Source organism: Lytechinus variegatus, chromosome 1, assembly GCF_018143015.1.
Source record: "Lytechinus variegatus isolate NC3 chromosome 1, Lvar_3.0, whole genome shotgun sequence".
NCBI classification, from domain to species: Eukaryota; Metazoa; Echinodermata; class Echinoidea; order Temnopleuroida; family Toxopneustidae; genus Lytechinus; species Lytechinus variegatus.
Window position 1 is genome coordinate 73816569 of NC_054740.1, and position 27469 is coordinate 73844037.

Below are 27469 nucleotides of genomic sequence, written 5' to 3' on the forward strand. Positions count from 1 at the left end.
GAGCCCCTTTTGAGGCAAAAAGTTTCTTTTATGTAGTAAGGCCACTTTTAAAGTCACGAAACCACTCAAGGACGGAGCGAGTGTGCTTCAAGTGGAGGGGTCGAGGGAACCATCACATTTACATTAAATAGTTATACTTTAACTTCACTTGATTTACGATTATAAAAATAAATAGCGGAAGATTAAAGGGTCAATTTGTGCCGATTTTTTTAAACTACTTGTACTTCCAAACTACTTACCGCTGTTACTACTTATAAAAACATGAAATAAAATGCTTATCATCTTTTAATGTGTTTTGTTTTAACATTTCATTCAGGGGCGGATCGTAGGTATTGCAAGTTCTGGACATTGCCGAAGTCCCTGACCCTCTAAGCTGATTTCGCGTATTATTTGGAAAATCTGCTATTATCATGATTATGGAGCCCCTTTTGAGGCAAAAAGTTTCTTTTATGTAGTAAGGCCACTTTTAAAGTCACGAAACCACTTAAGGACGGAGCGAGTGTGCTTCAAGTTGAGGGGTCGAGGGAACCATCACATTTACATTAAATAGTTATACTTTAACTTCACTTGATTTACGATTATAAAAATAAATAGCGGAAGATTAAAGGGTCAATTTGTGCCGATTTTTTTAAACTACTTGTACTTCCAAACTACTTACCGCTGTTACTACTTATAAAAACATGAAATAAAATGCTTATCATCTTTTAATGTGTTTTGTTTTAACATTTCATTCAGGGGCGGATCGTAGGTATTGCAAGTTCTGGACATTGCCGAAGTCCCCCACCCTTTTTAGCTTATTTTCCGTATTAATTCCGTACGCAAAATAACCTTAATGATGTTCCAATTTACAGTTAATAGTTTCACCCGCCTATAACCTCTGTTCTTTCTTCTGGACATTGCCGAAGTTCCCCACCCTTTTTAGCTTATTTTCCGTATTAATTCCGTACGCAAAATAACCTTAATGATGTTCCAATTTTCAGTTAATACTTTCACCCGCCTATAACCTCTGTTCTTTCTTCTGGCCACTGCCGAAGTCCCTCACACTTTTTACCTTATTTTGCGTATTTATTGGAAAATGTGCTATTATGGAGCCCCTATTGAAGCAAAAAAGTTTCTGCTATGTTGTAAAGCCACTTTTACTGTCATGAAACCACTCAGGGTCGGGGCGAGTGTGCTTCAAGTTGCGGGGTCGAGGGAACCATCACATTTTCATTAAGTAGTTATAATTCACTTGATTTTCGATTCTAAAAAAATAAATATCGGATGATGGAAGGGCCAATTTGTACCGATTTTTAAACCAATTGTACTTTCAAACTACTTACCACTGTTACCACTGTTACTACCTATAAAAAAACAAACATGAAATAAAATGCTTATCATCTTTTAATGTATTTTGTTTTAACATTTCATTCAGGGATGGATCGTAGGTATTTCAAGTTCTGGACATTGCCGAAGTCCCCCACCCTTTAAGCTTATTTCGCGTATTATTTGGAAAATCTGCTATTATCATGATTATGGAGCCCCTTTTGAGGCAAAAAGTTTCTTTTATGTAGTAAGGCCACTTTTAAAGTCACGAAACCACTCAAGGACGGAGCGAGTGTGCTTCAAGTTGAGGGGTCGAGGGAACCATCACATTTACATTAAATAGTTATACTTTAACTTCACTTGATTTACGATTATAAAAATAAATAGCGGAAGATTAAAGGGTCAATTTGTGCCGATTTTTTTAAACTACTTGTACTTCCAAACTACTTACCGCTGTTACTACTTATAAAAACATGAAATAAAATGCTTATCATCTTTTAATGTGTTTTGTTTTAACATTTCATTCAGGGGCGGATCGTAGGTATTGCAAGTTCTGGACATTGCCGAAGTCCCCCACCCTTTAAGCTTATTTCGCGTATTATTTGGAAAATCTGCTATTATCATGATTATGGAGCCCCTTTTGAGGCAAAAAGTTTCTTTTATGTAGTAAGGCCACTTTTAAAGTCACGAAACCACTCAAGGACGGAGCGAGTGTGCTTCAAGTTGAGGGGTCGAGGGAACCATCACATTTACATTAAATAGTTATACTTTAACTTCACTTGATTTACGATTATAAAAATAAATAGCGGAAGATTAAAGGGTCTATTTGTGCCGATTTTTTTTAAACTACTTGTACTTCCAAACTACTTACCGCTGTTACTACTTATAAAAACATGAAATAAAATGCTTATCATCTTTTAATGTGTTTTGTTTTAACATTTCATTCAGGGGCGGATCGTAGGTATTGCAAGTTCTGGACATTGCCGAAGTCCCCCACCCTTTTTAGCTTATTTTCCGTATTAATTCCGTACGCAAAATAACCTTAATGATGTTCCAATTTTCAGTTTATACTTTCACCCGCCTATAACCTCTGTTCTTTCTTCTGGCCACTGCCAAAGTCCCTCACCTTTTTTACCTTCTTTTGCGTATTTACCTTCTTTTGCGTAACTTAACTTGATTTACGATTATAAAAATAAATATTTACCTTCTTTTGCGTAACTTCACTTGATTTACGATTATAAAAATAAATAGCGGAAGATTAAAGGGTCAATTTGTGCCGATTTTTTTAAACTACTTGTACTTCCAAACTACTTACCGCTGTTACTACTTATAAAAACATGAAATAAAATGCTTATCATCTTTTAATGTGTTTTGTTTTAACATTTCATTCAGGGGCGGATCGTAGGTATTGCAAGTTCTGGACATTGCCGAAGTCCCCCACCCTTTTTACCTTATTTTGCGTATTTATTGGAAAATCTGCTATTATGGAGCCAAAATTGAAGCAAAAAAGTTTCTGCTATGTAAGTAAAGCCACTTTTACTGTCATGAAACCACTCAGGGACGGGGCGAGTGTGCTTCAAGTTACGGGGTCGAGGGAACCATCACATTTTTATTAAGTAGTTATACTTCACTTGATTTTCGATTCTAAAAAAATAAATAGCGGATGATGGAAGGGCCAATTTGTGCCGATTTTTAAACCAATTGTACTTTCAAACTACTTACCGCTGTTACCACTGTTGCTACCTATAAAAAACAAACATGAAATCAAACGCTCATCATCTTTTAATGTATTTTGTTTTAACATTTCATTCAGGGATGGATCGTACATATTTCAAGTTCTGGACATTGCCGAAGTCCCTGACCCTCTAAGCTGATTTCGCGTATTAATTGGAAAATCTGCTATTATGGAGCCCCTTTTGAGGCAAAAAGTTTCTTTTATATAGTATGGCCACTTTTTAAGTCACGAAACCACTCAAGGATGGAGCGAGTGTGCTTCAAGTGGAGGGGTCGAGGGAACCATCACATTTACATTAAATAGTTATAATTCACTTGATTTTCGATTCTAAAAAAATAAATATCGGATGATGGAAGGGCCAATTTGTACCGATTTTTAAACCAATTGTACTTTCAAACTACTTACCACTGTTACCACTGTTACTACCTATAAAAAAATAAACATGAAATAAAATGCTTATCATCTTTTAATGTATTTTGTTTTAACATTTCATTCAGGGATGGATCGTAGGTATTTCAAGTTCTGGACATTGCCGAAGTCCCCCACCCTTTAAGCTTATTTCGCGTATTATTTGGAAAATCTGCTATTATCATGATTATGGAGCCCCTTTTGAGGCAAAAAGTTTCTTTTATGTAGTAAGGCCACTTTTAAAGTCACGAAACCACTCAAGGACGGAGCGAGTGTGCTTCAAGTTGAGGGGTCGAGGGAACCATCACATTTACATTAAATAGTTATACTTTAACTTCACTTGATTTACGATTATAAAAATAAATAGCGGAAGATTAAAGGGTCAATTTGTGCCGATTTTTTTAAACTACTTGTACTTCCAAACTACTTACCGCTGTTACTACTTATAAAAACATGAAATAAAATGCTTATCATCTTTTAATGTGTTTTGTTTTAACATTTCATTCAGGGGCGGATCGTAGGTATTGCAGGTTCTGGACATTGCCGAAGTCCCCCACCCTTTTTAGCTTATTTTGCGTATTTATTGGAAAATCTGCTATTATGGAGCCCCTATTGAAGCAAAAAAGTTTCTGCTATGTAGTAAAGCCACTTTTACTGTCATGAAACCACTCAGGGTCGGGGCGAGTGTGCTTCAAGTTGCGGGGTCGAGGGAACCATCACATTTTCATTAAGTAGTTATACTTCACTTGATTTTCGATTCTAAAAAAATAAATAGCGGATGATGGAAGGGCCAATTTGTACCGATTTTTAAACCAATTGTACTTTCAAACTACTTACCGCTGTTACCACTGTTACTACCTATAAAAAAACAAACATGAAATAAAATGCTTATCATCTTTTAATGTATTTTGTTTTAACATTTCATTCAGGGATGGCTCGTAGGTATTTCAAGTTCTGGCCACTGCCGAAGTCCCCCACCCTTTTTAGCTTATTTTGCGTATTTATTGGAAAATCTGCTATTATGGAGCCCCTATTGAAGCAAAAAAATTTCTGCTATGTTGTAAAGCCACTTTTACTGTCATGAAACCACTCAGGGTCGGGGCGAGTGTGCTTCAAGTGGAGGGGTCGAGGGAACCATCACATTTTCATTTAGAAGTTATACTTCACTTGATTTTCGATTCTAAAAAAATAAATAGCGGATGATGGAAGGGCCAATTTGTACCGATTTTTAAACCAATTGTACTTTCAAACTACTTACCGCTGTTACCACTGTTACTACCTATAAAAAAACAAACATGAAATAAAATGCTTATCATCTTTTAATGTATTTTGTTTTAACATTTCATTCAGGGATGGATCGTAGGTATTTCAAGTTCTGGACATTGCCGAAGTCCCCCACCCTTTAAGCTTATTTCGCGTATTATTTGGAAAATCTGCTATTATCATGATTATGGAGCCCCTTTTGAGGCAAAAAGTTTCTTTTATGTAGTAAGGCCACTTTTAAAGTCACGAAACCACTCAAGGACGGAGCGAGTGTGCTTCAAGTGGAGGGGTCGAGGGAACCATCACATTTACATTAAATAGTTATACTTTAACTTCACTTGATTTACGATTATAAAAACATGAAATAAAATGCTTATCATCTTTTAATGTGTTTTGTTTTAACATTTCATTCAGGGGCGGATCGTAGGTATTGCAAGTTCTGGACATTGCCGAAGTCCCCCACCCTTTTTAGCTTATTTTCCGTATTAATTCCGTACGCAAAATAACCTTAATGATGTTCCAATTTTCAGTTTATACTTTCACCCGCCTATAACCTCTGTTCTTTCTTCTGGCCACTGCCAAAGTCCCTCACCTTTTTTTACCTTATTTTGCGTATTTATTGGAAAATCTGCTATTATGGAGCCAAAATTGAAGCAAAAAAGTTTCTGCTATGTAAGTAAAGCCACTTTTACTGTCATGAAACCACTCAGGGACGGGGCGAGTGTGCTTCAAGTTGCGGGGTCGAGGGAACCATCATATTTTTATTAAGTAGTTATACTTCACTTGATTTTCGATTCTAAAAAAATAAATAGCGGATGATGGAAGGGCCAATTTGTGCCGATTTTTAAACCAATTGTACTTTCAAACTACTTACCGCTGTTACCACTGTTGCTACCTATAAAAAACAAACATGAAATAAAACGCTTATTATCTTTTAATGTATTTTGTTTTAACATTTCATTCAGGGATGGATCGTATATATTTCAAGTTCTGGACATTGCCGAAGTCCCCGACCCTTTAAGCTTATTTCGCGTATTAATTGGAAAATCTGCTATTATGGAGCCCCTTTTGAGGCAAAAAGTTTCTTTTATGTAGTAAGGCCACTTTTTAAGTCACGAAACCACTCAAGGATGGAGCGAGTGTGCTTCAAGTGGAGGGGTCGAGGGAACCATCACATTTACATAAAATAATCATTCTCTGACTTTACTTGATTTTCGATAATGAAACTTGTTGGCAGATGATGGAAGGGCCAATTCCGATTTTTTAACCAATTAACACACGGGGCGAGTGTGCTTCAAGTGGCGGGGCCAAGGGAACCATCACATTTGTATTAAGTAGTTATACTTCAACTTCACTTGATTTTAGATTATAAAAAAAATAAATAGCGGAAGATGGAAGGGCCAATTTATGCCTATTTTTAAACCAATTGTACTTTCAAACTATTCACTGCTATTACCACTGTTACTACCTATAAAAAACAAACATGAAATAAAATGCTTATCATCTTTTAATGTGTTTTGTTTTAACATTTCATTCAGGGGCGGATCGTAGGTATCGCAAGTTCTGGACATTGCCGAAGTCCCCCACCCTTTTTACCTTATTTTGCGTATTTGTTGGAAAATCTGCTATCATTGAGCCCCTATTAAGGCAAAAAAGTTTATTTTATGTAGCAAAGACACTTTTACTGTCATTAAAGCACTCAGGGACGGGCCGAGTGTGCTTCAGGTGGAGGGGTCGAGGGAACCATCACGTTTACATTGAATAGTTATACTTTAACTTTACTTGATCTACGATTATGAAAATAAATAGCCGAGGATGGAAGGGTCAATTTGTGCCGACTTTTAAACCAATTGTACTTCCAAACTACTACCGCTGTTACTACCTATAAAAACAAAATATAATGCTTATTAATTTTAAATGCATTTTTTTTTACATTTCATTAAGGGGCGGATTTCAAGTGGTGGAGTTGGGGTAGGATAACCCTAACGATGACCCCTTTATTCAGTAAATAGTTTCACCCGCCAATGAATAACCTCTGGTCTTTTTTCTGGCCACTGCCGAAGTCACCATCCCCTTTTCCTTATTTTGCGTATTTAGGGGAAATCTGCTTTTATTGAATATCTATGGAGGCAAAAAAGTTTTTGCTATGTAGTAAAGCCACTTTTACTGTCATGAAACCACTCAGGGTCGGGGCGAGTGTGCTTCAAGTTGCAGGGTCGAGGGAACCATCACATTTTCATTAAGTAGTTATACTTCACTTGATTTTCGATTCTAAAAAAATAAATAGCGGATGATGGAAGGGCCACTTTGTACCGATTTTTAAACCAATTGTACTTTCAAACTACTTACCGCTGTTACCACTGTTACTACCTATAAAAAAAACAAACATGAAATAAAATGCTTATCATCTTTTAATGTATTTTGTTTTAACATTTCATTCAGGGATGGCTCGTAGGTATTTCAAGTTCTGGCCACTGCCGAAGTCCCCACCTTTTTAGCTTATTTTGCGTATTATTTGGAAAATCTGCTATTATCATGATTATGGAGCCCCTTTTGAGGCAAAAAGTTTCTTTTATGTAGTAAGGCCACTTTTAAAGTCACGAAACCACTCAAGGATGGAGCGAGTGTGCTTCAAGTGGAGGGGTCGAGGGAACCATCACATTTACATTAAATAGTTATACTTTAACTTCACTTGATTTACGATTATAAAAACATGAAATAAAATGCTTATCATCTTTTAATGTGTTTTGTTTTAACATTTCATTCAGGGGCGGATCGTAGGTATTGCAAGTTCTGGACATTGCCGAAGTCCCCCACCCTTTTTAGCTTATTTTCCGTATTAATTCCGTACGCAAAATAACCTTAATGATGTTCCAATTTTCAGTTTATACTTTCACCCGCCTATAACCTCTGTTCTTTCTTCTGGCCACTGCCAAAGTCCCTCACCTTTTTTTACCTTATTTTGCGTATTTATTGGAAAATCTGCTATTATGGAGCCAAAATTGAAGCAAAAAAGTTTCTGCTATGTAAGTAAAGCCACTTTTACTGTCATGAAACCACTCAGGGACGGGGCGAGTGTGCTTCAAGTTGCGGGGTCGAGGGAACCATCATATTTTTATTAAGTAGTTATACTTCACTTGATTTTCGATTCTAAAAAAATAAATAGCGGATGATGGAAGGGCCAATTTGTGCCGATTTTTAAACCAATTGTACTTTCAAACTACTTACCGCTGTTACCACTGTTGCTACCTATAAAAAACAAACATGAAATAAAACGCTTATTATCTTTTAATGTATTTTGTTTTAACATTTCATTCAGGGATGGATCGTATATATTTCAAGTTCTGGACATTGCCGAAGTCCCCGACCCTTGAAGCTCATTTCGCGTATTAATTGGAAAATCTGCTATTACGGAGCCCCTTTTGAGGCAAAAAGTTTCTTTCATGTAGTAAGGCCACTTTTTAAGTCACGAAACCACTCAAGGATGGAGCGAGTGTGCTTCAAGTGGAGGGGTCGAGGGAACCATCACATTTACATAAAATAATCATTCTCTGACTTCACTTGATTTTCGATAATGAAACTTGTTGGCAGATGATGGAAGGGCCAATCCGATTTTTAACCAATTAACACACGGGGCGAGTGTGCTTCAAGTGGCGGGGCCAAGGGAACCATCACATTTTTATTAAGTAGTTATACTTCAACTTCACTTGATTTTAGATTATAAAAAAAATAAATAGCGGAAGATGGAAGGGCCAATTTATGCCTATTTTTAAACCAATTGTACTTTCAAACTATTCACCGCTATTACCACTGTTACTACCTATAAAAAACAAACATGAAATAAAATGCTTATCATCTTTTAATGTGTTTTGTTTTAACATTTCATTCAGGGGCGGATCGTAGGTATCGCAAGTTCTGGACATTGCCGAAGTCCCCACCCTTTTTACCTTATTTTGCGTATTTGTTGGAAAATCTGCTATCATTGAGCCCCTATTAAGGCAAAAAAGTTTATTTTATGTAGCAAAGACACTTTTACTGTCATTAAAGCACTCAGGGACGGGCCGAGTGTGCTTCAGGTGGAGGGGTCGAGGGAACCATCACGTTTACATTGAATAGTTATACTTTAACTTTACTTGATCTACGATTATGAAAATAAATAGCCGAGGATGGAAGGGTCAATTTGTGCCGACTTTTAAACCAATTGTACTTCCAAACTACTACCGCTGTTACTACCTATAAAAACATAGAATATAATGCTTATTAATTTTAAATGCATTTTTTTTTACATTTCATTAAGGGGCGGATTTCAAGTGGTGGAGTTGGGGTAGGATAACCCTAACGATGACCCCTTTATTCAGTAAATAGTTTCACCCGCCAATGAATAACCTCTGGTCTTTTTTCTGGCCACTGCCGAAGTCACCATCCCCTTTTCCTTATTTTGCGTATTTAGGGGAAATCTGCTTTTATTGAATATCTATGGAGGCAAAAAAGTTTTTGCTATGTAGTAAAGCCACTTTTATTGTCATGAAACCACTCAGGGACGGGGCGAGTGTGCTTCAAGTTGCGGGGTCGAGGGAACCATCATATTTTTATTAAGTAGTTATACTTCACTTGATTTTCGATTCTAAAAAATAAATAGCGGATGATGGAAGGGCCAATTTGTGCCGATTTTTAAACCAATTGTACTTTCAAACTACTTACCGCTGTTACCACTGTTGCTACCTATAAAAACAAACATGAAATAAAACGCTTATTATCTTTTAATGTATTTTGTTTTAACATTTCATTCAGGGATGGATCGTATATATTTCAAGTTCTGGACATTGCCGAAGTCCCCGACCCTTTAAGCTTATTTCGCGTATTAATTGGAAAATCTGCTATTATGGAGCCCCTTTTGAGGCAAAAAGTTTCTTTTATGTAGTAAGGCCACTTTTTAAGTCACGAAACCACTCAAGGATGGAGCGAGTGTGCTTCAAGTGGAGGGGTCGAGGGAACCATCACATTTACATAAAATAATAATTCTCTGACTTCACTTGATTTTCGATAATGAAACTTGTTGGCAGATGATGGAAGGGCCAATTCCGATTTTTTAACCAATTAACACACGGGGCGAGTGTGCTTCAAGTGGCGGGGCCAAGGGAACCATCACATTTGTATTAAGTAGTTATACTTCAACTTCACTTGATTTTAGATTATAAAAAAAATAAATAGCGGAAGATGGAAGGGCCAATTTATGCCTATTTTTAAACCAATTGTACTTTCAAACTATTCACCGCTATTACCACTGTTACTACCTATAAAAAACAAACATGAAATAAAATGCTTATCATCTTTTAATGTGTTTTGTTTTAACATTTCATTCAGGGGCGGATCGTAGGTATTGCAAGTTCTGGACATTGCCGAAGTCCCCCACCCTTTTTTACCTTATTTTGCGTATTTGTTGGAAAATCTGCTATCATTGAGCCCCTATTAAGGCAAAAAAGTTTATTTTATGTAGCAAAGACACTTTTACTGTCATTAAAGCACTCAGGGACGGGCCGAGTGTGCTTCAGGTGGAGGGGTCGAGGGAACCATCACGTTTACATTGAATAGTTATACTTTAACTTTACTTGATCTACGATTATGAAAATAAATAGCCGAGGATGGAAGGGTCAATTTGTGCCGACTTTTAAACCAATTGTACTTCCAAACTACTACCGCTGTTACTACCTATAAAAACATAGAATATAATGCTTATTAATTTTAAATGCATTTTTTTTTACATTTCATTAAGGGGCGGATTTCAAGTGGTGGAGTTGGGGTAGGATAACCCTAACGATGACCCCTTTATTCAGTAAATAGTTTCACCCGCCAATGAATAACCTCTGGTCTTTTTTCTGGCCACTGCCGAAGTCACCATCCCCTTTTCCTTATTTTGCGTATTTAGGGGAAATCTGCTTTTATTGAATATCTATGGAGGCAAAAAAGTTTTTGCTATGTAGTAAAGCCACTTTTATTGTCATGAAATCACTCAGGGACGGGGCGAGTGTGCTTCAAGTGCATGGCGGGGTCGGGGGAACAATCACTCTCAAGATAATCACATGTTGCAATTTTGCACATTCGTACAAATAAATTCAACAATCGCAATAATTAGTTTTCTCTCCTACCTTCAAATTAGATTAGGTAATAAAAGGTAATAGTTCTTAGATAACAAGCGTATTATAATGATACGTATCGATGGTGCAATATGGATATCTTGAATTAAAGAATTTAACATGGAAAATATTATTTTTATTACCCCCCCCCCCCCGAAAAAATCTATTCAGCGTGCAAAGAATTGAATAGTTATACCTTGACTTCACCTGGTTTTCGATTATGAAACTAATTAGCAGAAGATTGAGGGGCCAATTTGTGTCGATTTTTAAACCAATTGTACTTCCAAACTACTTACCGCTGTCACCGCTGTTACTACCTATAAAAAAAAACATGAAATAAAATGCTTATCATTTTTCAATGTGTTTTGTTTTAACATTTCATTCGGGGGCGGATGGTAGGTATTTCAAGTGGGGGAGGTGGGGCAAGATGACACCCAAGATGATTCAACTTCCAATAAATAGTCATTAACCTCTGTTCTTTCTTCCGGCCATTGCCCATTTATAATGTCAAATCGACCCCAGAAAATTTTTGATTTGAATCAAGAAAAACCAACAAAACCACTTTCTTGTTGAATTCTATTCTGTTTATTCAAATCAACTTTTGTTTGTGGTGGGTTTGTCCTTTTAAATCTATAGATGGCGGGTATCATTCAATCAAAGAAGGAATTCTTGGAGACCAATCTTTCATAGATCAATGCATATGACATAACTCTTTCTCTCTGTAGTATTACTTTTATATTCTCTGTGGGTTTTTTTTTTCACCTACTTCCTCCACATTTTCATGATTGTCTTTGTTGTGTTAGTTCGTCCTCTTATCTACTGCCTGTTTCTAATGTCTGCATTTAAATAAGGCTATTACAATAATTATTTCAGTGATCAACACTCAATAAGCCCTGAAATTTCAGTGGATATCTTTATTTCCTTTTTAGCCAATGTGCTGTGAATAAAACAGATTGCCCCCTTGCAAAGCTGCCAACTAATGTCTTAATTATATTTAATATGTTTGTTCATAATCAAAGGTGACAAAATATGATTTTTTTTTATTGCAAAATATTTATTTTTGTTAAATTTGATTGGCCTGCTTCATATGCGTAATTTATAATTTTTTGTACGAAAATACCTTTTTCCCCCTAAAATATGACTTTAATTATGAATCATTATGTTTTTTTGTCAACAGAGGTCGGCAGCTCTGCCTCTTGCATTTTTTTGTAGGAGATTTTTTCAATATATTCCAGATTAAGTGAGGAGGAGATGATAACCTGTCAGAAAAGAAGAAATGACAGTAATGACATTGATAAATAGAGCGGTGTTGATGATCTAACTAATTTGATCTAATTAGTTTACTTACCCTCACTATCGGGAACTAGAAAGAAAAAGGATAAAATTTTGAGAGAAAAGAAAATCGTAAATAAGAAATACGTTGACTCACTCTAACTTGCAAAGTTATTTGTCATGAACATTCCCTTGTATTAAAGGATCTAAAAGATGTAAAAATGTAGATGAAGAAACATGTCTTCTAATAATAGGCACTTTGGGGTTTGTGTGAGAAATTGTTGTTCCTACTATGGTAACAGCGACATCTCTGATTCGGAATGATTTTTTTTTTGCACACGCGAGATTTGTAATGTACACACCAAATGGCAAGAGTAGCTTTGCACACACACACCCACACACACACACACACACACACACACAGGTAGTCGTACCTTTTTGCTGTTCTGGAGACCAGTGACGGATTCAGGGGTATCTCCGGCCCGTGCCCCCCCTCCTATGAGAGTCATAGTCAATATATTTCATGTAAATATGTCGTAAATACACAAGTGTGCCCCCCTGGAATATCTTGGATCCGCCTAGGCTTTAGTCTTAATCGAATGGGAACATCAAAATTCCTCCACCGAGAATATATATATCTAGAATATTTCTTCTTCCAGATTTCTATTTCGAGTAATAAAATATTGATTTTAATTTTTTTTATTTCATATTTTAATAGTCAAAAGCAAAAGCAATTAGCCTAATTAAGAATTTCAAGGAAGAAAAGAAAGCTGAGATCTGTGACGTCCGCCAATTCCATAATTTTAATCTTTCTCGTACAGTGGCGTGGATTTTTACTGTTTTTATGTAGATTGTATATTTGCAGTATACTCCAGCAAAATTTTGACGACAGACGCTTCTTAGGTACATGTGCGCTGATTGACTGTCATTTCCACAGCTAGCTTGAGCGCTTGGACGACACACGTGTGGCTCTTGAAAATCATCCCAATCAGAGATGCCGCTGTTACCATAGTAGGAGCTAGAATTTTGCACACGCACCGCAAACTGAATGTTCCCGTTGTGGATGCGAAAAGTTAAAGTTTTCTATGTCACACAACTTTTTTTTTACTATGGGGTCAAAAGTGTCTTCCAAAATCATCTAGCGTCGTAGAGGTCCGTCTACGTCTTTGAGCGAAAAGTGCCTACCCATGATGATGACAATGGCGAATACATCACTAAACCTAGATAACCTCAACGGGGCCATTATCTTAGAATAAAGGGCTATGTGCTAACACACTTGCCCCCCCCAAAAAAAAAAAATAAAAAAAAATAAAAATAGGTTGTACACCGTTTTGTCTTCACACATCTTGTTTCCTGCTTTCTGTTTTTTCCCCCCTGGGTAGTGGTTTTATAACTCTATCATAGACCTCTTATTTTATCGATACACACATATGTCACGTTGCCCCTATAAAAAAATCTCTGCAATGTTTTTCAAAGATATAAGTGTGATGTAATAATAATAATAATAGGCATTTGTATAGCACCATCTATCTAGAAAATATTCTATTCCGAGGCGCGTTGTTATTATCATTATTACCCCGGCTTTAGCTCGAGCTGCCTTTCAGCGCTCATGCATTCAAAGAACTAATCCCGCCGGGTACACATTCATCTCACCTGGGTCGAGTGCAGCATAATGCGGATAAGTTTCTTGCTGAAGGAATTTACGCCATGGCTGGGATTCGAACCCAAGACCCTCTGTTTCAAAGTCAGAAGACTTATATCATGTATATACAGTGTAAAGCGCATCATCGCATTGGTCAACTCATTCAAAGTGCACGCGCTGTATTAATCAATCAATATCAAGATTGTGCGTAAAATATAATGTGTGCGTCGGCGTGAGCTGCGTGAGTTTTAGTCACAATTAAGTATTTGTATAAAGAACACCCCCTAGATAGAAATATAATAATTGACTACCTTCCTGAGCATCTATTGTTGATCTCTGTCCTGTAGTCGTTGATACATACAAGTACCTAAAGGAAATTTCGTTTGGTGATTCGATTGGTATCTCGATATCGTTGTTTTTGTTCAACACCGTGCATTTGGAAAAGTCGATAGTGATTTCAAGTACAGTCAGGACCCCTTTCTCAAAGAATGGCTGTGGTGCAGTCTCCTGGATAATTTGCCCGTCCTTCCACACTCTGGATGGAGCATTTGTTGAGCTTATCTCTGCAAATGTAATTTTATCAAATGAAAAGTGTTTATTTGGGTTTTTACATCAGTAAATAAGAAATGGTACATGTATCCTGATGACATATTCTACATCATCGTTTTTATTTTTTTGTATTTGTATTTTATTTATTGTATCACGGTTAGAAAGCAAGCTATTATATAAATCCCGTTTTCCCCATGGCCATGGACAATGCAAAAGAATACAAAATCTAAATCCAACAGCAACAAAAACGTAATGCAAAAAAAGTGAAAATATTCCAAATTTATGAAAGTCATGCCTTTATCGTTTCTTTTTTCATGTTTTTTAAATACCAGATCAGCTTCATTGAGCATCCCCAGGCCCTGTTATTCATGAAAACTATCAGATGTGGAAGACATACCCAAGTCATAACAGTCAGCTGTATCAACACTTGTTGGGTCAGTAGTGTCGAGTTGATTAGCGCAGAAATTGAGGATTGCAGTTTCGGCGTCGCTATTGAAATTAGCCGTCACAGTGCAGGGAGGTTGGAGGCCAGTCAGGAGCTCTGTTCTTTGTAAAGGTCCTCCATCACTTTCAACCCTATTGCTGCCTGTATGCAAAAAAAGTCATAGCATCAAAAAATAAAATCTTCCACCTATAACATGTCTTAAACCTGTCTAAACTCTGCAATTGTCACTGTTACAGTTTTGTAACTGCGATCTTTAAATGGGTTGCTTTACTTCGAAATACTCATACCGAGTCTGCGAGTACAATGAACAAAATTAACGACTAAAAAATTACATGTTCATGAAACTTATTCAGTTTTTCTTTCGAATGCTTTTTTAATCAGGAGGTATTCTCTGCTGGTTCACGTTCAGCTGCTGCGGATCTCCTGAACGCAGAACAAGACGCCGTCTAACGCAGAGGCCTTGCATCTTAGCACGATAGCTGTTTTTAAACATCCGCAACGCACGAATGGCAAGCCGTTTTAACATTTAAGCTAATTTCTTGATATCAGGAATTCATTTCTTGACATCAAGAATTCGACTTCTTGATATCAAGGCTTATCATTGCTTAACTACACAAAACCATTTTTTACATGAAGAATTCGATTTCTTGATATCAAGAGTTCTAGTTTTTATATCAAGAAATGAATTCTTGACATCAAGAATTTGATTTCTTGTACCAAGAATTTGATTTCTTAAAAAAATTTGATATAAAGAATTCGTTTCTTGATATAAAAACTAGAATTCTTGATATCATGAAATGAATTCTTGATATCTTTGTGATTTCGAATGCAAGACCATTGCAAGTATTCTTTGAATATCGAGCTCAAATGTTACATTTATTTCCAGCTCAAAAGTTGTGCAGAATTAAAATTCATGGTTGATTTCCAGCGCACAAGTAATGCAGAAATTCATTCTGATTTCTAACTCAAAATCTTGTGCACGATTTTGCAGTGATTCGATTTCGGACTCAAAACTTGTGCACGATTACATTGTGATTCGATTTCGAACTCAAAACTTGTGCACGAATTCATCCCGTACCGAGCGGCCATGTAAGTGTACGTACGCAATTTTTTGGTTCGAAATCATGTAGCCAGCTTGCAGTTCATTTACTGTCTTTTTGATATATCCTATAGAATATTTTTATTTTATAGTGTTTAAACATGAATTCTTGACTACTATTCTTAAAACGATTATAAAGAAATTTTTGTCCCATCAAAATTACTTGGTGTAAATTATATGAAAAGATGATCCCCCGAAATTTGTTTGCTTCCGCCGCCAATGACTTTAACCCGTTCCATAGATTCATTATTGTCTAACATTCAAGATTACTGGAGGAATCAACAATATTCGTGGATTTGTTTCTACACAGCAAAAACTGTGGTGTTAACCGATGTACTTAGAGGACCACACCACTTATTTTACACCGGTGTTAAATTGGTGGTGTTAGTTTTACACCTATGTAGGTGTTATTACAACACCGATGGTAGTTACATTTACACTCTTTGGTGTTATGTTCAATCTCTAGGGTGTTATATTAACACCTCAGGGTCCTCTATAAACATCAATTGGTGTCAGTTTTAACACCACTAATTTTACATTGTACACAATTTAGTTTACAATTTAGTAGTCTATATTCAATCTTCTTGCAATTTCTATTACAATCCAGTGAAATGGTGAACTAGCGTCTTGATTAGAGTCACCGAGGCAGAAAAATATAAGATTGACAACCTCTGGAGTGAAAACCCAAAATATGTACTCAAAACTGAGAAATTTTGTCATTAAGGGCAACATTGGCGACCAAAATTGCAAGCAAGTAGTCCGGCATTTTAGCAATCATTTCGCAGGAGCTTTCTATATCGCTGGTAATCTTTTGCCAGTAGTCCTTAGTTGTCAAAAATTGGTAAATCAAAACAGCCGTGTCATCATGGACTCTGGACACACTACATATTTGCAATTTTCGTCCAGTACGAATCTTTAAGATGATGTGCTGTCTCCGTTCACCCAGCTTTCGACAACGACCTCGCATGTATCCATTGTGATTTGACGAGCATTTTCAAACGATTCTTAATGTTGCAAAACTAGTGTGCGGAGAGGATGATAACCTATGACGGACAGTACTTCAAAGTTATCATTACAAAATACTCACCCCTTCCTCCGGGATTGGTGATTGATCTTGTTCCCCATTGGATTCGTTCTTGTTTGAAATAATAAAACAAAATGATAATAAATGTGCCGTTATAAGAACACCCCAACGCCCAAGTCAGTAAGCAGCGTTTTTTTTTCTAGCAAAGGTTTAGTCTACTTTAAAGCCCTGAGTATTGGAGAAAAGTGAACGTTACAAGGAAATAAGTATTTCGAAATATAGGCATTGGTTAACTTTTACTTACTTTTACTTTTAAGAAAGATGAGATGTAAGTTCCCAGTTTTTGCAGGTCTGCGATATGTTTTTAGAGTATTCACATTATATGGTCCTTCGAAAATATACGAAGACCCAAAATACCATCCGAAATTCATGTCATATACAATTAGACTTTCCAAGAGACAACTTATTATCATTATTATTAATTTTATTATTACCAAGATTATCATTATTATTACCAATTAAGACTATTATTATTATCATTGTTAAATATAATTATCATTATTGTTGTTGTTACCGTTGTTATTTCAGTCACAGTATTCACGGATTTGATATGTTCTTCCATGAATAATACAAAACATACCACAATACAGTAAAAAAAAAAAAAGTTGTTGCACTTCCAAAAATAATGATTTTTGATTTATCCAATTTCTTTAACTCCAAATGATGGAAATATAGCATTTTTCGATGACGTCACTCACCTCGACTGTTACTTCCGCTTTCACTGCTGCCGCTACCTACATTTTGAAAATGTTAAAAAAAATTAATAAAATTGTGGGATCGCTAAATACACCACATATCCCTTATGAATTCTGCTCACTTTGTTGTGATAGCCAAACATACCAAACGTCATTATAAGACACGAGTACGGGAGCACATGTGGAAGGATATCACAGCGACAATCATCACCCAAGTACTGTCTTGTAATAGTGCATTTTCCATGAACTGTTTAAAAAGTTATTCAGGGACGGAGCGTGGGTATTTTAAGTGGAGGGATCGGGGGAACGTTCACTGATAAGAAAATCACAGTTTCATGAAATAGTTACACTCTGATATCCCTTGAATTTCGATTATGAAACTAATTAGCAAAATATGGAGGGGAAATTATGTTATATTAGTTTGTAAAATCTAAGCTAATCTAACATTTCGTTCGTCACGCACCCAATTCGTATATTTACGTTTTCATTGATTAGTTATACTTTTACTACTCTTGATTTTCGATTATGAAAATAAATAGCGGAAGATGGAAGGGCCAACTTGTGCCGATTTTTAAACCAATTGTACGTCCAAACTACTTACCACTGTTACCGCTGTTACTACCTATAAAAGACAAACATGAAATAAAATGCTCATCATATTTTAATGTATTTTGTTTTAACATTTCATTCAGGGGCAGATCGTAGGTATTTCAAGTTCTGGCCACTGCCGAAGTCCCCACCCTTTAAGCTTATTTTGTGTATTTGTTTGAAAATCTGCTATTATGGAGCCCCTATTGAGGCAAAAAAAATCTGCTATGTAGTAAAGCCACTTTTACTGTCATGAAACCACTCAGGAACGGAGCGAGTGTGCTTCAAGTGGAGGGGTCGAGGGAACCATCACATTTTCATTAAATAGTTATACTCTGACTTCAATTGATTTTCGATAATGAAACTAATTAGCAGGAGATGTAAGCCAAATTTGTGCCGTTTTTTAATCAATATTGTACTTCCAAACTACTTACCGCTGTTTCCGCTGTTACTGCCTATAAAAAAACAAACGTGAAATAAAATGCTTATCTTTTAATGTGTTTTGTTTTAACATTTCATTCAGGGGCGGATTTTAGGTATTTCAAGTGGTGGAGTTGAGGCAAAATAACCTTAATGATGTTCCAATTTTCAGTTAATACTTTCACCCGCCTATAACCTCTGTTCTTTCTTCTGGCCACTGCCGAAGTCCCACACCCTTTAATTAAGCTTATTTTGCGTATTTATTGGAAAATCTGCTATTATGGAGCCGCTATTGAGGCAAAAAAAATCTGCTATGTAGCAAAGCCACTTCTACTGTCATGAAACCACTCAGAGACGGGGCTAGTGTGTTTCAAGTGGAGGGGTCGAGGGAACCATCACATTTTCATTAAATAGTTATACTCTGACTTCAATTGATTTTCGATAATGAAACTAATTAGCAGAAGATGAAAGCCAAATGTGTGCCGTTTTTTTAAACCAATTGTACTTCCAAACTTCTTACCGCTGTTACTGCCTATAAAAAACAAACGTGAAATAAAATGCTTATCATCTTTTAATGTAGTTTGTTTTAACATTTCATTCAAGGGCGGATCGTAGGTATTTATCGTAGGTAGGACGGGGCAAGTGTGCTTGAAGTGAAGGGGTCGAAGGAACCATCACATTTTCATTAATCAGTTATACTCTGACTTCACTTGATTTTCGATAATGAAACTAGTTAGCGGAAGATGAAAGGGCCAATTTGTGCCGATTTTTTAAAGCAATTGTACTTCCAAATTACTTACCGCTGTTACCGCTGTTACTACCTATAAAAAAAACAAACGTGAACTAAAATGCTTATCTTTTAATGTATTTTGTTTTAACATTTCATTCAGGGGCGGATTTTAGGTATTTCAAGTAGCAAAATAACCTTAATGATGTTCCAATTTTCAGTTAATACTTTCACCCGCCTATAACCTCTGTTCTTTCTTCTGGCCATTGCCGAAGCCCCCGCTCTTTTAGCTTATTTTGTGTATTTGTTTGAAAATCTGCTATTATGGAGCCCCCGATTGAGGCAAAAAAGTTTCTATGTAGTAAAGCCACTTTTACTGTCATTAAACCACTCAGGACGGGGCAAGTGTGATTCAAGGTCGAGTGAACCATCACATTTTCATTAAATAGTAATACTCTGACTTCACTTAATTTTCGATAATGAAACTAGTTAGCGGAAGATGGAAGGGCCAATTTGTGCCGATTTTTAAAAGCAATTGTACTTCCAAACTACTTACCGCTGTTACCGCTGTTACTACCTATAAAAAAAGGGGAAATAAAATGCTTATCATCTTTTAATGTGTTTTGTTTTAACATTTCATTCAGGGGCGGATTTTAGGTATTTCAAGTGGTGGAGTTGAGGCAAAATAACCTTAAGCTTATTTGCGTATGTATTTGAAAATCTGCTATTATGGAGCCCCCGATTGAGGCAAAAAAGTTTCTATGTAGTAAAGCCACTCTTACTGTCATTAAACCACTCAGGACGGGGCAAGTGTGATTCAAGGTCGAGGGAACCATCACATTTTCATTTACTAGTGATACTTCAATTTCACTTGATTTTCGATGATGAAAATAAATAGCGGAAGATGGAAGGGCCAATTTGTGCCGATTTTTAAACCAATTGTACTTTAAACCTACTTAACCGCTGTTATTACCTATAAAACAAACATGAAATAAAATGTTTAACATTTTTAGTGTGTTTTGTTTTAACATTTCATTTAGGGGCGGATCGTAGGTATTTCAAGTGGTAGAGTTGAGGCAAAATAACCTTAATGATGTTCTAATTTTCAGTTAATACTTTCATGCGCCTATAACCTCTGTTCTTTCTTCTGGCCACTGCCGAAGTCCCCCACCCTTTTAGCTTATTTTGCGTATTTATTGGAAAATCTGCTATTATGGAGCCCCTCTTGAGGCCAAAAAAAATTCTGCTAGGTAGTAAAGCCACTTTCACTGTCATGAAACCACTCAGGGACGGAGCGAGTGTGCTTGAAGTGGAGGGGTCGAGGGAACCATCACATTTTCATTTAATAGTTATACTCTGACTTCACTTGATTTTTAATGATGTGAAACTAGTTAGCGGAAGATGGAAGGGCTAAATGGTGCCGATTTTTTAAAGCAATTGTACTTCCGAACTACTTACCGCTATTACCGCTGTTACTACCTATAAAAAACAAATGTGAAATAAAATGCTTATCATTTTTAATGTGTTTTGTTTTAACATTTCATTTAGGGGCGGATTTTAGGTATTTCAAGCGGTAGAGTTGAGGCAAAATAACCTTAATGATGTTCCAATTGAGGTAAAAAAAAGTTTCTGCTATGTAGTAAAGCCACTTCTACTGTCATGAAATCACTCAGGGACGGAGCGAGTGTGCTTCAAGTGGAGGGGTCGAGGGAACTATCACATTTTCATTAAATAGTTATACTCTGACTTCACTTGATTTTCGATAATGAAACTAATTAGCAGAAGATGAAAGCCAAATTTGTGCCGTTTTTTTAAACCAATTGTACTTCCAAACTTCTTACCGCTGTTTCCGCTGTTACTGCCTATAAAAAAGAAACGTGAAATAAAATGCTGATCATTTTTAATGTGTTTTATTTTAACATTTCATTTAGGGGCGGATATTAGGTATTTCAAGTTGTAGAGTTGAGGCAAAATAACCTTAATGATGTTCCAATTGAGGCAAAAAAGTTTCTGCTATGTAGTAAAGCCACTTTTACTGTCATAAAACCACTCAGGGACGGGGCGAGTGTGCTTAAAGTGGCGGGGTCGAGGGACCTATCACATTTTTATTAAGTAGTTATACTTCAACTTCACTTGATTTTCGATTATAAAAAAAATAAATAGCGGAAGATGGAAGGGCCAATTAGTGCCGATTTTTAAACCAATTGTACTTCAAACCTACTTAACCGCTGTTACTACCTATAAAACAAACATGAAATAAAATGTTTATCATTTTTAATGTGTTTTGTTTTAACATTTCATTCAGGGGCGGATCGTAGGTATTTCAAGTTCTGGCCACTGCCGAAGTCCCCCACCCTTTAAGCTTATTTTGCGTATTTATTGGAAAATCTGCTATTATGGAGCCCCTATTGAGGCAAAAAAAATCTGCTATGTAGTAAAGCCACTTTTACTGTAATGAAACCACTCAGGAACGGAGCGAGTGTGCTTCAAGTGGAGGGGTCGAGGGAACCATCACATTTTAATCAAGTAGTTATACTCTGACTTCACTTGATTTTCGATAATGAAACTAGTTAGCGGAAGATGGAAGGGCCAATTTGTGCCGATTTTTTAAAGCAATTATACTTCCAAACTACTTACCACTGTTACCGCTGTTACTACCTATAAAAAACAAACATGAAATAAAATGCTCATCAATTTTAATGTATTTTGTATTAACATTTTATTCAGGGGCAGATCGTAGGTATTTCAAGTTCTGGCCACTGCCGAAGTCCCACACCCTTTTAGCTTATTTTGTGTATTTATTTGAAAATCTGCTATTATGGAGCCCCTATTGAGGCAAAAAGATCTGCTATGTAGTAAAGCCACTTCTGTCATGAAATCACTCAGGAACGGAGCGAGTGTGCTTCAAGTGAAGGGGTCGAGGGAACCATCACATTTTCATTAAATAGTTATACTCTGACTTCACTTGATTTTCGATAATGAAACTAATTAGCAGGAGATGAAAGCCAGACTCGGGGACGGGGCGAGTGTGGTTAAAGTGGCGGGGTCGAGGGAACCATTACATTTTCATTAATTAGTGATACTTCAACTTCACTTGATTTTTGATAATGAAACTGATTAGCAGGAGATGAAAGCCAAATGTGTGCCGTTTTTTTAAACCAATTGTACTTCCAAACTACTTACCGCTGTTACTGCCTTTAAAAACAAACGTGAAATAAAATGCTTATCTTTTAATGTAGTTTGTTTTAACAAAAACAAACGTGAAATAAAATGCTTATCATCTTTTAATGTAGTTTGTTTTAACATTTCATTCAGGGGCGGATCGTAGGTATTTCAAGTTCTGGCCACTTCCGAAGTCCCCACCCTTTTAGCCTTTTTTGTGTATTTATTGGAAAATCTGCTATTATGGAGCCGCTATTCAGGCAGAAATGATTCTTCCATGTAGTAAAGTCACTTTTACTGTCATGAAACCACTCAGGGACGGGGCAAGTGTGCTTGAAGTGAAGGGATCGAGGGAACCATCACATTTTCATTAATCAGTTATACTCTGACTTCACTTGATTTTCGATAATGAAACTAGTTAGCGGAAGATGGAAGGGCCAATTTGTGCCGACTTTTTAAAGCAATTGTACTTCCAAACTACTTACCGCTGTTACCGCTGTTACCACCTACAAAAAAGAAACGTGAAATAAAAATGCTTATCATCTTTTAATGTGTTATGTTTTAACATTTCATTCAGTGGCGGATTTTAGGTATTTCAAGTGGTGGAGTTGAGGCAAAATAACCTTAATGATGTTCCAATTTTCAGTTAAGACTTTCACCCGCCTATAACCTCTGTTCTTTCTTCTGGCCACTGCCGAAGTCCCCCACCCTTTTAGCTTATTTTGTGTATTTGTTTGAAAATCTGCTATTATGGAGCCCCTATTGAGACAAAAAAATCTGCTATGTAGTAAAGCCACTTTTACTGTCATGAAACCACTCAGGAACGGAGCGAGTGTGCTTGAAGTGAAGGGATCGAGAGAACCATCACATTTTCATTGAATAGTTATACTCTGACTTCACTTGATTTTCAATGATGTGAAACTAGTTAGCGGAAGATGGATGGGCCAATTGGTGCCGATTTTTTAAAGCAATTGTACTTCCGAACTACTTACCGCTATTACCGCTGTTACTACCTATAAAAAAACAAACGTGAAATAAAGTGCTTATCATTTTTAATGTGTTTTGTTTTAACATTTCATTTAGGGGCGGATTTTAGGTATTTCGAGTGGTAGAGTTGAGGCAAAATAACCTTAATGATGTTCCAATTGAGGCAAAAAAAAGTTTCTGCTATGTAGTAAAGCCACTTTTACTGTCATAAAACCACTCAGGGACGGGGCGAGTGTGCTTAAAGTGGCGGGGTCGAGGAACCTGTCACATTTTTATTAAGTAGTTATACTTCAACTTCACTTGATTTTCGATTATAAAAAGATTAAATAGCGGAAGATGGAAGGGCCAATTTGTGCCGATTTTTTTAAAGCAATTATACTTCCAAACTACTTACCACTGTTACCGCTGTTACTACCTATAAAAAAACAAACAATAAATAAAATGCTTATCATTTTTTAATGTATTTTGTATTAACATTTTATTCAGGGGCAGATCGTAGGTATTTCAAGTTCTGGCCACTGCCGAAGTCCCCACCCTTTTAGCTTTTTTTGTGTATTTATTAGAAAATCTGCTATTATGGAGCCCCTATTGAGGTAAAAAAATCTGCTATGTAGTAAAGCCACTTCTACTGTCATGAAACCACTCAGGAACGGAGCGAGTGTGCTTCAAGTGGAGGGGTCGAGGGAACCATCACATTTTCATTAAATAGTTATACTCTGACTTCACTTGATTTTCGATAATGAAACTAATTAGCAGGAGATGAAAGCCAAACTCAGGGACGGGGCGAGTGTGGTTAAAGTGGCGGGGTCGAGGGAACCATTACATTTTCATTAATTAGTGATACTTCAACTTCACTTGATTTTCGATAATGAAACTGATTAGCAGGAGATGGAGGCCAAATGTGTGCCGTTTTTTTAAACCAATTGTACTTCCAAACTACTTACCGCTGTTACTGCTTTAAAAACAAACGTGAAATAAAATGCTTATCATCTTTTAATGTAGTTTGTTTTAACAAAAACAAACGTGAAATAAAATGCTTATCATCTTTTAATGTAGTTTGTTTTAACATTTCATTCAGGGGCGGATCGTAGGTATTTCAAGTTCTGGCCACTTCCGAAGTCCCCACCCTTTTAGCCTTTTTTGTGTATTTATTGGAAAATCTGCTATTATGTAGCCGCTATTCAGGCAGAAATGATTCTTCCATGTAGTAAAGCCACTTCTCCTGTCATGAAACCACTCAGGAACGGAGCGAGTGTGTTTCAAGTGAAGGGGTCGAGGGAACCATCACATTTTCATTAAATAGTTATACTCTGACTTCACTTGATTTTCGATAATGAAACTAATTAGCAGGAGATGAAAGCCAAACTCAGGGACGGGGCGAGTGTGGTTAAAGTGGCGGGGTCGAGGGAACCATTACATTTTCATTAATTAGTGATACTTCAACTTCACTTGATTTTCGATAATGAAACTGATTAGCAGGAGATGGAGGCCAAATGTGTGCCGTTTTTTAAACCAATTGTACTTCCAAACTACTTACCGCTGTTACTGCCTTTAAAAACAAACGTGAAATAAAATGCTTATCATCTTTTAATGTAGTTTGTTTTAACAAAAACAAACGTGAAATAAAATGCTTATCATCTTTTAATGTAGTTTGTTTTAACATTTCATTCAGGGGCGGATCGTAGGTATTTCAAGTTCTGGCCACTTCCGAAGTCCCCACCCTTTTAGCCTTTTTTGTGTATTTATTGGAAAATCTGCTATTATGTAGCCGCTATTCAGGCAGAAATGATTCTTCCATGTAGTAAAGTCACTTTTACTGTCATGAAACCACTCAGGAACGGAGCGAGTGTGCTTCAAGTGGAGGGATCGAGGGAACCATCACATTTTCATTGAATAGTTATACTCTGACTTCACTTGATTTTCGATAATGAAACTAGTTAGCGGAAGATGGAACGGCCAATTTGTGCCGATTTTTTAAAGGAATTGTACTTCCAAACTACTTACCGCTGTTACCACCTACAAAAAAAGAAACGTGAAATAAAAATGCTTATCATCTTTTAATGTGTTATGTTTTAACATTTCATTCAGTGGCGGATTTTAGGTATTTCAAGTGGTGGAGTTGAGGCAAAATAACCTTAATGATGTTCCAATTTCCAGTTAAGACTTTCACCCGCCTATAACCTCTGTTCTTTCTTCTGGCCACTGCCGAAGTCCCCCACCCTTTTAGCTTATTTTGTGTATTTGTTTGAAAATCTGCTATTATGGAGCCCCTATTGAGACAAAAAAATCTGCTATGTAGTAAAGCCACTTTTACTGTCATGAAACCACTCAGGAACGGAGCGAGTGTGCTTCAAGTGGAGGGATCGAGGGAACCATCACATTTTCATTGAATAGTTATACTCTGACTTCACTTGATTTCGATAATGAAACTAGTTAGCGGAAGATGGAAGGGCCAATTTGTGCCGATTTTTTAAACCAATTGTACTTTCAAACTGCTTACCGCTGTTTCCGCTGTTACTGCCTATGAAAAACAAACGTGAAATAAAATGCTTATCATCTTTTAATGTAGTTTGTTTAAACATTTCATTCAGGGGCGGATCGTAGGTATTTTAAGTTCTGGCCACTGCCGAAGTCCCCCAAGCTTTTAGCTTTTTTTGTGTATTTATTGGAAAATCTGCTATTATGGAGCCGCTATTCAGGCAAACATGATTCTTCTATGTAGTAAAGTTACTTTTACTGTCATGAAACCACTCAGGGACGGAGCGAGTATGCTTCAAGTGGCGGAGTCGAGGGAATCATCACATTTTTATTAATTAGTTTTACCTTAACTTCACTTGATTTTCGATAATGAAACTAATTAGCAGAAGATGGAAGGGTCAATTTTTGCCGATTTTTAAACCAATTGTACTTCCAAACTACTTACCGCTGTTACCGCTGTTACTGCCTATAGAAAACAAACATGAAATAAATTGCTTATCATCTTTTAATGTATTTTGTTTTAATATTTCATTCTGGAGCGGATCGTAGGTATTTCAAGCTCTGGCCTCTGCCGAAGTTCCCCACCCTTTTAGCTTATTTTGCGTATTTATTGGAAATCTGCTATTATGGAGCCCTATTGAGGCAAGAAAAGTTTTTTTTATGTAGTTGGGCCATTTTTACTGTTATGAAACCAGTCAGGGGAGCGAGTGTGCTTTAGGTGGTGGGGTCGGGGAACCATCACTCTAAAGATAATCACGTTTTTTATTTATACTTTGAATTTACTTGATTTTCGATTATGAACTAATCAGCAGATGAATGGGCCAATTTGTGCCGATTTTTAAACCAATACTACTTCCAAACTACTTACCGCTGTTACCGCTGTTACTACCTATAAAAAAAACCAACGTGAAATAAATGTTCATTATCTTTTAATGTATTTTGTTTTATCATTTCATTCAGGGGCGGATCGTAGGTTTTCAAATTCTGGCCACTGCCGAAGTCCCCCATCCTTTTAGCCTTTTTTGTGTATTTATTGGAAAATCTGCTATTATGGAGCCGCTATTCAGGCAAACATGATTCTTCTATGTAGTAAAGTTACTTTTACTGTCATGAAACCACTCAGGGACGGAGCGAGTATGCTTCAAGTGGCGGAGTCGAGGGAATCATCACATTTTCATTAATTAGTTTTACCTTAACTTCACTTGATTTTCGATAATGAAACTAATTAGCAGAAGATGGAAGGGTCAATTTTTGCCGATTTTTAAACCAATTGTACTTCCAAACTACTTACCGCTGTTACCGCTGTTACTGCCTATAGAAAACAAACATGAAATAAATTGCTTATCATCTTTTAATGTATTTTGTTTTAATATTTCATTCTGGAGCGGATCGTAGGTATTTCAAGCTCTGGCCTCTGCCGAAGTTCCCCACCCTTTTAGCTTATTTTGCGTATTTATTGGAAATCTGCTATTATGG

The 27469-nt window shown here is 36.6% G+C and overlaps 1 protein-coding gene and 1 long non-coding RNA gene across 16 annotated transcripts in view; both read right to left on the minus strand.

Moving 5' to 3' along the window:
• The window catches only part of LOC121422543 (hyphally regulated cell wall protein 1-like), a 63734-nt gene that overhangs the window by 19820 nt on the left and 16445 nt on the right, over nucleotides 1-27469 (minus strand). For 10 of the 15 annotated variants that reach the window (XM_041617775.1, XM_041617721.1, XM_041617789.1 and 7 more), the window contains exons 4-15: nucleotides 16940-16987; nucleotides 14706-14894; nucleotides 14071-14322; nucleotides 12194-12208; nucleotides 11142-11162; nucleotides 9413-9433; nucleotides 7061-7081; nucleotides 5586-5606; nucleotides 4707-4727; nucleotides 4286-4306; nucleotides 3446-3466; nucleotides 3028-3048 (exon numbers count right to left, since the gene is read on the minus strand). In XM_041617775.1, coding sequence (XP_041473709.1) covers nucleotides 3028-3048; nucleotides 3446-3466; nucleotides 4286-4306; nucleotides 4707-4727; nucleotides 5586-5606; nucleotides 7061-7081; nucleotides 9413-9433; nucleotides 11142-11162; nucleotides 12194-12208; nucleotides 14071-14322; nucleotides 14706-14894; nucleotides 16940-16987 — 672 coding nt within the window. Of the gene's footprint in view, nucleotides 1-3027; nucleotides 3049-3445; nucleotides 3467-4285; nucleotides 4307-4706; nucleotides 4728-5585; nucleotides 5607-7060; nucleotides 7082-7939; nucleotides 7961-9412; nucleotides 9434-11141; nucleotides 11163-12193; nucleotides 12209-14070; nucleotides 14323-14705; nucleotides 14895-16939; nucleotides 16988-27469 lie in introns of all 15 variants that reach the window. The other 5 variants (XM_041617695.1, XM_041617730.1, XM_041617716.1 and 2 more) reach the window with 5 other exon arrangements.
• On the minus strand, nucleotides 19923-23035 carry LOC121422635. Its single transcript, XR_005971175.1, has 5 exons — nucleotides 23014-23035; nucleotides 22004-22024; nucleotides 21208-21228; nucleotides 20825-20845; nucleotides 19923-19943 (listed from the first exon to the last, which is right to left on the minus strand). It is a non-coding gene; the product is annotated as an uncharacterized LOC121422635 (long non-coding RNA).